Source organism: Pteropus vampyrus, unplaced genomic scaffold (genome assembly GCF_000151845.1).
Source record: "Pteropus vampyrus isolate Shadow unplaced genomic scaffold, Pvam_2.0 Scaffold22, whole genome shotgun sequence".
Lineage (NCBI taxonomy): Eukaryota > Metazoa > Chordata > Mammalia > Chiroptera > Pteropodidae > Pteropus > Pteropus vampyrus.
The window spans coordinates 7,183,175-7,193,803 of NW_011888803.1; the positions used below are offsets into that span (position 1 = coordinate 7,183,175).

Consider the following 10,629-nt stretch of genomic DNA (forward strand, 5'->3'; position numbering starts at 1 on the left):
AGTTATAGGATTTTTATTTGTTTAACTGGATCTGATCACCTTCTGACCCCTTCATTTATACTAAATGAATGAGATCCAGAGGAATGGTTGGTTCCTTGTGGAAAGTTACTTCATGGAGTCTGCAGTAGAACTTCTATTTTCCAATTTCTACTTTCAGGCTCATTCTAGTACACCACGCTGACTGGCAAAATTTGGATTTTTATTTGCATTGCAAACTTTTATAGAAGTTATGTAACCAGTGATTGGCTTTCTTAATTCAAGGAACTTTCCTGTGTTTGTGATTTTTAAGAGATAACTGTTTTATGTAGTCTTTGAATTTTTTAAATTTTAATGAAATTTTTTTTTTTAACCTGAACAGGAATAGTCTTGTATCCCTCTGGCAAAGGGTAGCATTCAAGCAGATAGCACGCTTCCAGAAAGGAAGCAGAAGACCGATTTTCTTTCAAAGCCTGTACATTTCCACATTGAGTGCTTCCTAGATATCAGGCACTGTGCTAGGTGCCTGACATGAATACATCATTTCTAATCCCGAAAATCCTTCAGGGGTTTATTTCCATTTTACAAGTGAGGAAACTAAGGCTCAGGGAAGTTAAGTTCCTGACCCAGGGTCATATAATAAGCCATAGAGACAAGGTTCAAACTGTGGTTTCCTTGACCTGGAAGCTCACATTTCCATTATGCCATATTCTACTCCCATTTATCTGAGCTACCATAGTAATGGTTTAAGAGGAAAGTTTTGTTGTATGAATTCTATTTATTTCAAATGCTTTAAATGAGGATTTCCAAACAGCTTTCCTTTACCAACCCTTATCTGAGGTGAAATGCAGTGTGGCTACTGAACAAAGGGAATGTCAAATCGGAGCATGAAACATGATTTTCCATTTTGTCTTAAATAAAAGCAAATTTCAGCATTTTTCACTGATATACTTGGCTTTTGACAGAAATGCTGAGTTGTAGAAGGACTTTTTGCCAGCAAAGACTTTTTAAAAATTCACTTTGAGTTAATCAAGGAGGTTTTCTTGTTGTATAGAAATGAAAGCAGTGTCATCTCTTCCTGATGCCTGTTTAAAATATGTAGTAAGTTAAGTATGAGCAAACACCAGCAAAGTAAAGAGGGTGAGCAGGAAGCTATGCTGCTTTGTAAGCATTCCAAATGAGTCAGTATTCGTCTCAGTGCATAAGGAGCATGAGCTTTGAAGTAATCTATGATTCAGATTCCTGCGACCTCACAATGCTTTGAGAACTGCTACTGTGATTGATATCCAGGTGTCAAAAGCCAACTCTCACACTGTTCCGGGGGTTCAACCGGGAACCAATAAGGGGAATAACAACCGCCCAAAAAAAAAAAAAAAAATACCCCACAACTTTAGGATTAAAAAGTCAATTCCTATGCCCTTAATTTCCCACTCTTGCCCTATCAACCAACTGCTTGTTTAATGTGTTACTGTTTGGAACAGTTGTCTCTTACAAATTAACGGGAGACACTTTGTTTTCTAGTAGATGACAAAATGAAGGCTTCTAGCACTCAAACATACCACAGACCAATTAGAAGTATTTCTTGTCCTTCTGCTTTGGTTCATGTTAGCTGGTTCACAAGTGAAGTGAGGACCCTTGTCCTGTCAAGGAATAATGACAAGTGATTGTGTAACTCATAGCTCAGGGAGCATTTGCAAGAGTGGTCTCTCATGGAATCCTGTCAGAAACCCAATATCCCCCCAGACCAACTGAGGAGAGAGAAGAGGAGGGGACTTACCCAAGGTCACAAACTGGGTGTTTCTTCAGTCCCCTAGCCTGGTGCTATTTCTCCAACACACTCAGACATTCAAAGCACGTTTTCTGTACAACCTGGCAAAGTACAAGAGAGAGTTTGGAGGAATGGCCCTCTTGGGGATGGTGTAGGAGGAAGTCACATGTTTATGTAGTTGCAGTTGCACAATGTGTCACCTTGTCTGTCCAACAGTGGGGGAGGTGGGTAAAGATGTATGTGGTAAAATCATAAACAGATATGTTGAGGCTGACTGAGTATGTACCTCTGGTCCATCTCTTGAACCCAGGTCCCCTAAAAAGAGGAGAGGCTCAGCTTCTCTCCGCAATAGACAATAACAAAAATAAGGTGGCATTCAGCATTCTTCTCAATGCTTTTTTTCCAAAAGTTTCAAATCCCTTTCTATATTCAGGGTCTTCATATCTTTCATGAGCAGCCCATTTTTATTTTACCTCAAAGCTTTGTAGTCTCCAGGGTAGCTAGAGTGAAGGGGGTACCTGGTTGGGTACCTGAAGGGTAAGGAAAGAGGACTCGGAGGAGAACAGGACAGAAAGTGAATGGGCCCTGCTGCACCCTCACTACCTTATTTCAAAATTCGAGGATCCATTAATGGAAAGTGTGGTAGGGCCCTCAGCATGAGAGATTGATTTTCACATTGAGGCAGGATGGTTCTCCTTTGAAAGGGTAGAAAAGAAGATCACAGTGAGTGAGTTGTTTTCCCAATGCCTATTGTTGTGATCGACAAGATTCAGAAAATCTAAGATTCTAGTCTCCATTGATTCATCTAGACAACACATATTTACTTCTAAGTGTCAAGAGAAACAGAAGGGAGTTGTGAAAAAAGCATCTGCTTTGGCCGTAGGCAGATGAGAGTTCAAATTCTGTGCCATTCTTTCCTAACTTCTTGATCTTAGGCATATTAACTTCTTGCCTTGATTCTCGGTTTGCCTGTGAAATTAACATGATAATCCCTGCCTGTCCTAATTTACAGAGTTGTTCTAGGAATTAAGTACACAAAATTCTGCATAAACTTAAATACATTTTATAAATGGAAAGTGTCATTATTCCTTTCGGAAGCAACATCTTAGATTCTTAGGATATGTACTCCAAGCTTGCCATCACTTTTTTAAGACATGACATTTGTGATGTGATTTTGAAAACAAGAACAGCTATGAATTGTATGTAATCCCAAAATAAAAGTAGGACATGGAAAATAAAATTAGAAGATTCCATTTTTTCCATTTTAGCATAAGTGAAAAAGTAATGATTTTAGTTTGGAGACAATCGATATGACTTTTTTTTCTCTGAACTTCCTTTTTTCTCTATTATTCTTGAGCTTTTGGACTTAATGTCGTCTTTATCCTGTGCTTCCATTATAGGAAATTGATGGAAAATCCTTGCTATTGATGACAAGAAATGACGTGTTGACAGGACTTCAGTTAAAATTGGGGCCTGCTCTGAAAATCTACGAGTATCATGTAAAACCTCTGCAGTCAAAGCATTTAAAGAACAACTCTTCATAGTACAGTCGAATTGGGGTCTTAGACCTCAAAAAATACACAATGATGTAATTTAGTTTCATGTGATGAAACTTTGTAAACAGAATACATACATGTGTATATGTGAAGAATTTCAATCAAATGAAACGCTATCCTATTGGATAGACTAGGCAATCCATCGGCTGACCTGAATTCAGCCAGGAGGAGCAAGGATAACATGTGGACAGAGTGGTTTTCATTGTGGAGTTTGTCAGAGAGAGTGAAAAAAACCAGTCTTTGACATGATTAGACACCCCTCCCCAGAAAGGCTTTGAATTCATAAGGGTTTTCGTCATTTCTTCATAGATTGCTTTTCCCAAAATCCTTAACAAAGAATTTAATGGAATGATCATCTTTTGGTTACAGACTTGGGGAGGGAGAGAAAAGAGAAAGGGATTGCTGTCTCCCTTGGATTCCTCTGCTCCTTAGAGCTTGTGTTATTTGGATGGTATTGCCAACGCCCTTTTTTATAGAGGGTCCTCCACTTGACCTTATTAAGGTTTCACTAGGATATGCTGCGATGTTTGAAATGAACGTGCATCATGCCCCCTTCAGGAGCAGAACCGTAGCTCTGAAAAGAGAAACGGTGTTGTGTATTGGGGATATCCATCCATATGCAGCTCGCTTTCACAAGGGTAATAGTATTTTCTGCATAGAATTGCTTTTAAATTGGTTCTTTGTTTCCGAAGAAAGCATTTTTTTCACTTTATGGTTTGTATTTATAATAATTTGTTTCTGAAGAAATTAGCCAAGAGTTACAGATTAAAAAGGCTTGTTACTAGTACAGAATATTTTTATATATATTCCTTCATGATGGTGTGATTATTTTTTTAATTGCTCTGATGCTTGGTTTGATTCCTGGTTTAAGTACTTGTTTTTAAGAACTTGAAGAAGTGGGCTTGCTACATCTCTGTTCAAAGAGACATCTGTCCAATCTCTGTGTGTGTCAATGCCTTGTTGGATTGGTGCTTTGTGGTTGCAATAAAGCATTGCTTCAGTTTATTCCCAGTGTAAGTCTGATCTTTTCTGTTGGGTTGCTTCTGCATCTGAGATTTAGGATTAAGGTTGCTCCTTAAACCACAGAGAGAAAGTTAAACCATTTTTTTAAAAAAGAAAACTTTAGATATAGGAAACATATAGATCTACATGTGGGTTTGTTTTCCTTTCAAACTGAATTCTCTGTGTATGCTTTGATCCTTCTCTTACCCCCACCCCACTGCCAGTTTGGGGTGTCTGTTTAGCCAAAATTTTTTTTTTTTTTCTGTAGACCAGTGAGAGTCATGATTTTGGGGAAAATTCTGGTGAAAGCTGATCTTCCCTCCAGACAGAAGCTCACATTCCCACATACAAAACTTTGCAGAGGTGATGGACTCCCTGAATTTTCCTCTTCCTTCTCCTCAAGAGTCATTATTTTAGACAGTGTTGTAAATCAGTCCTCTGTGGAGATCATTTCTACGGAAAGTCTGAAGATGAGAGTGAAAAAACGTAGAAAACAAAATAGTGAGTGGGGTTCAAAAATGCATTCCAGATTAATTCAATTATGGAGTTTATGGAGTATCTGCAATTTAGGTAATGCTTTTGTTTTACACTTTAAGTGGGAAAGGGGCTTACAAAAGAGACATTTTCTATCCCCAAATTCTTATGGTCTATCTGAGACAGCAAGTAGAAAACATATAAAAATAAAAGGCAGAATGTAGTTAAGTAGCATGAGAAGAGAGAGTGATTAAAGGTGAGAACTGTACCTGCTGGCGATTTAGGTAGGGAAGAGGGGACAAGAGTTTAAGTAGAGGGAAAATGGAATGAAGAACTTGATTAACCTTTCTGAAGGAGTTTCCACAAGTGAAATAGTGAAGATGTGATACCTCAAAGTGATAACAAGAAGAATGCCCAAGCCCTGCTTCTGTCGAGTCACCCGATACCCTTCCATATGGTTTGGAATAGGTTTTGGATAGGAGTGATAAAAACTGCTTCCCTTGCTCTTACCCCCACCTCGACCGTTAACATCAACAAGACAAAAGCTTGCTTCTCTTCGTGTAAATGTCCAGAGAGGGGAACCAGGAAGTCCCTGGTATGGCTCTTGATGATGCTAGGAATATCTTTTTGCTTCACCAGCCATGATATTCATTCCCAGAATTTCACTGCCCAATATGGCTGCTTCGGCTCTTGCCATTACCACTTTAATTCTAACCAATGAAGAAAAGAAAAGGGAAAAGGTACATACCTCTTTCCTTTAAGGACATGTCCAAGAAACTTTATAATACTTCCACTTATATCTTGCTGTCCAGAATTCAGTTACATTGCCATAACTAAGCTGCAAAGGAGGCTTGAAATATCTCTTCTTTTTATTAGAGACCATGGGCCCAATTAAAATTTAAAAGTCCCTTTATTCTGTAGGTAAAAAAGAAAAAAATATTGGGTGATGACTTTTCGTCACCAGTCAGTTGGCCATTGAACACTTGGAGCAAATGTTCACACTGAAGGTGTGTCTAGTCTAGATTCAAACTTGGGCTCACACTCCTTTTAGTCTCTAGATGTTTTTATCACAGTCACCTCCTACAATTATTGGAAGCTTTGTTCACTAATCCCAATCTAACTCAATTAAGCTTTAAATCTGGACTGCTCTATAAATGTTTGTCAGAAAAAAAGAAAAGGAAAATATCTTAATTGAAAAGCAAACAGAAAAAAATCAAATCATTCCTCAGCCTCTGTTGACAGCTTTCAGGCAAAATTAGCAAATTAAAGATAGTCTGCCTTTCTTACACCCAGAATAACGAACTATGACAGGCGGGCCTGAGTGCCCTGGCAATAACTGAAGATGCCTTCATTCCTTCCTCCTTCCACTCCCAATCCAGGAGAAAAGCAATGTGATCAAAATAGGCCATAGAGAGCTGGCTGGAAGTACTTGAAATTCAGCAGGTAGGCAGCCTTTGTCTCCAGACAGCAGTAAAACCATAGACGTCTGAGTCCTTTTCAGATCACACCAGATTTCTATTAATGTGATCTGGGTCTGCAGTGAGTAAAAAATACACATGCCACGTGGGGAAGCACTTCATGAGTGCAAGTGGGAATGAGCATGCCTTGATGCCAATAGATTTTATGTGAGAACTGTTTATGTGAGAAGTGTTGAATTTGATTATTTTCAAACGGAGGGGCGTACAGGGTATAAGAACCACAAGGTATTTAAAAATTGCCATTCCACGTCCCCTCCCCACCCCACGTTTAAACCTCAGACTCTCCAAAAGGCATTTAATGACTTAATTTAAAGGTAAGTTCACGAACTGGTTGCTTTTCAGTGGAATCTAAGCTGACATGTTATCCTTTGGCCAGTCCAGTATGTGTCTGTTTGCACCACTACATTTGCAATCCTCTAGGTGAGACTGAAAGTTCTAATTTATTACACACTCTTAATTTCTGAATATTTTGCAACCAGCAATGCACACTTTTACATTACCTTTCTGGACCCTGAAGGTGTATGAAAATTAGACTCCTGATCTAAAGCAAAGAACACACAGAGAGCCTCCTTAGAGTAAGTTAATTCAGAAACCAGAAATCGCCAAGCAGATTTCAATGAAAAGAAAACAAGTTGGCATATGGCATTAGAGTGTGCAGCAGATTTGAGTATCATTTTTGATACTTAGTGGACATGATGAATATGATGAAAAATAGACCAATTGCTGGCAGTCTCTTCATTCTGTGCTCAAGAAATATCCCATGTGAGCATGGATACTGTCCCTCTGAGCTTAGGATACACTGTCAGGGCACACACTGTCCTTCCTTGCATTAGTGAAATATTTCTTTGGAGGAATTTAATTTGGAAAAGTCTAATGACCTACAGTTTGCCCAGCCACTCCCATATTTGGAAGCAGAATGCATAAAGTATTTACTGATGATGATCCATCTGCCTTTGACGGTCGTTGTAAATGGGATCTGCAGGGGTCAGGTCTGGGCGCAGAGCCATTAACTGTTTTCTGTAATGATTTGGAGGATGAAGTTAAATGTTCAAAGATCTGACTGCTGTAGGACAGATATGCTCCTTAGGAGAAAACTTGTTAATTCTGCTTCAAAACCAGGAACACAAGCCACAGGAAGAAGAGAGAGAGCCATGGGTGTATTAATGAGCAGCTCATTAGCTTCATGCTGTAGCTCCATAGGCAATTAAGTAGTCTGGGTACCATTTCTGGCCAGTAGTGGCAGTTCTATAGAGAGAAAAAGAGATTAAAACTATCACATCCAAGTTCATTTGCTGACAGTGGTTGTCTTATGTCTTTGTGAATCTCAAGAAAAGAGTTGTGTCCAGCCTAGCACTGGGGCAGAATAATGGGGAAGGCTGTGAGTAAAGTAAGTTCTCTTTGGCTACCTACAAGTAGGTAGCTATATTGGTATCTGTTTACATCAGTTAGGTAGTTTTTCCTGTATACAGTTATCTTTAGGGAAGAAATAGAAAAGCTGGGGATGTCAGGCAATCTCCAAATAGAAAATGTGCCCTTCTTCCTTAGAATAAGTACATGGTCAGATCTACTAGCTTTATCCTAGTAGAGATGGCAAGGAGGTCAGTGAGTAAAGTTGAAAATAATGCTAAACATACTTATTACCTGTGGAGTTATTAATATAAAAGCAGGCTATGGACCAGGCAGCCAGATCTACAAACAACAAGATAAAGAAACATGTGCCACAAGATAGCACATACTATCACCTAGGCGTCACCCATGGGGTATCTTAGGTCACAGAACTTGGAGCTTAGAGGCTTTAATCTTCCAGAAAAGTCCTGCAAAGCAACCAGGAAAAGATGTACCATAAGGGTCTCTAGCTCTGTCATCTGTGGGACATATCTATGGCAAAGTTTTCAAGTTAAATGTCTTCTTTCTGAATTAAAGGTAGAAGAATCATTCTGTAAATTGTGTTTTATTCCCTTTTTCAATAGATTATACTTTATTTTTATATGCTGGGAAGTATTTAAAAATAATACAAAATGCATCAGATTATAAACATATTTTGAGGGGAATTCAGTAAAACTCTTCAAACAACCAGCATTTCCTGCCTTTAAAAATTAGTGTTTGGGTCAGTATTCTCGCTCCTGTGCCAGAACCCAATGATCCCAGTTGAGATACAGCATGGCGCAGTGGACGGAAGCACTGGGGCTGCTCCAGATGCATCTGGGCTTGAATCTAACCCCATATCTACTTGACATGGGAGCATGGATAAGTTGAATGGTTCCTCTTCAACCCCAGGTGCCTCCTCTCTTCCCTAGTGCAGATACAGAGACAGAGAAAAGCAGCACTAGCCTAGCCTTGTCCAATAAAAATATGTCAGCCACATATGTAATTTAAAATCTTCTAGTAGCCACATTCTAAAAAGTAAAAAACAGGAATTAAATAATATATTTAACCCAATATCTCCAAAATATTACTTTTTTCATAAGTAATTAATATAAAAGTTATTAACAATTTACTTTATGATCTTTTTCATGTCTTCAAAATCCACTGTGTATTTTACACTGACAGCACATCTCAATTAGGACAGAACAGCTCAAGTGTATCAGGATTAGTTTCAGTTGAAAACCCAAATAACAGTACTTAGACAAGACAGAATTTCTCTGCCATGTTTATGAGATCTGAAGGTAAGCAGAACGGGGTCGGTATGGCCACTCCATAACCATTGGATCCCAGACTTCTCCTAGCCTGTTGTTCTACCATCCTCAACACACAGCTTCCTATGTGGTCCAAGATGACTGCTTCAGCTTCAGTTATTACAGTGGAATTCTAGCCAAGAAGAAGTGCTGCTATAAGAAGTTGCATACAGCACTTTTACTTATATTCCTTTAACAAGATCTTAGTCATTTGGCCATACCTAACTGCAAGGCAGGTTGGGAACTGTGGTCTTGATTTCAGACAGCAAAGTATCCGGGGATAGATACTGTGAAGAAGTTAGCAATCCTTCCGTGATATCAGTCTCATATGATTGATGGAGGATTGAATGAGACTAGATTGTACGGTCATTAGTATTATGAAAAGTTCATTAAAATATTATTTTATTACTATGCTGTCACTCCATTTCAAGCCCAGTCAAGCCACAGAATTAACAAACATATGTTAAACCCAAATACTGCTCATTTGATGCATCCATTGCTTGCTTAGATCCTTGGATATTGGGTTGTTCTATATGCTTTATCTTCATAAGGGTACATAAAAGAAAAAAAAAAAACTGCATTATTTAAGTTCCATGAAGATTGTTTTGCTGAGTAAAGGGAAACATGCTGAGCAAAATGCATATGCTTTTATTGGTCTCCAAAGACCCAGAGAAGTTAGTTTGAGGCATTCGTGAATTCTAAACACATCCTGTCCCTAATTAAGAATGAACATTCAATAACATTCAAACGATTTTGTGAGACTAATGAAAGGGAGATCTCTGATACCTTTGGGTCAATAACAAACAGAAATAAAAATTTTTTAATAATAAAATTTTAAAATCTGAGTAAATCTGCCTTCATTAATTTGAGCCAATTAGGTTGACATCGGTCTGTTTAATTGCCTATTTTGGGCAGATTTGATAATGAATTTTTAATGCTAAGGTGACTTCTCCCAGCCACCAGAATGTAGGTTATTCATCAGCCTTTTGTATGATGTGCATGCAGAATGCAGAGTAAGTTAACATCGGCCTAATCCACATGGAGTTAAAAAGGAAAACTTTAGAACTATGAATCCACAGTGGAGGAGGAAGGGAACACTGTATGAAGGGTCAGGATACCAGGGTTCTGGTCCCAGATCTGCCCCTGACTTATCTGCAACACCTTGTACATTCTCTTAACCTCTGTTAGTTCAATTGCATACCGTGTGAAATAAACAAATCCAACTAGAAATTTATTTCAGCATTTAATTTCTGTGATTTTTCTAAAAATCCAATTATTTGAGTTGTATGTGTCACTGCTCCCTTCTGCCATTCAATTAAAATTCACAGCATTGCCGTGTTCCACAATGTCATTTCCCCTTTATAAATGTTCTGAGCAACCAGTCTGGTTGATTGTCTCTTGACTGTGCATGAGCTGGGAACAGCTGTTTTTCTTGAGAATTGTTGAGTTGGCTGATTGTACAAGCCTATATAGCTTTAAGTTTAGTCACACTCTCACTGTATCCCCTGGTGGAAGTATCCCCCACTCTAGGAATAGGACTTCTCCACAATCAGAGCCTAGAACTGAGGAGATGAGAAAGCACAAATTTCCCAAGTGGGTCACTGGGAATGATGGTCAGTGGGGCCATTCCTATTTCGACCCTTTGTGTTACCAGACCAGTGTGTTCTACCATTTAGGGACATAGCACCATATATACTGCA

General features: G+C 38.7%; 1 protein-coding gene across 4 annotated transcripts in view; it reads left to right on the forward strand.

Annotated features, from left to right (window-relative positions):
* Positions 1 to 4,305, forward strand: part of SAMD13 (sterile alpha motif domain containing 13) — a 45,238-nt gene extending 40,933 nt beyond the window's left edge. For all 4 annotated transcript variants that reach the window (XM_011355563.2, XM_023528059.1, XM_023528060.1 and 1 more), the window contains one exon: positions 3,145 to 4,305. In XM_011355563.2, the coding sequence (XP_011353865.1) occupies positions 3,145 to 3,288 (144 nt within the window). In that variant the 3' untranslated portion in view covers positions 3,289 to 4,305. The remainder of the gene's footprint in view (positions 1 to 3,144) is intronic.
* The last annotated feature ends 6,324 nt before the right edge of the window (positions 4,306 to 10,629 follow it).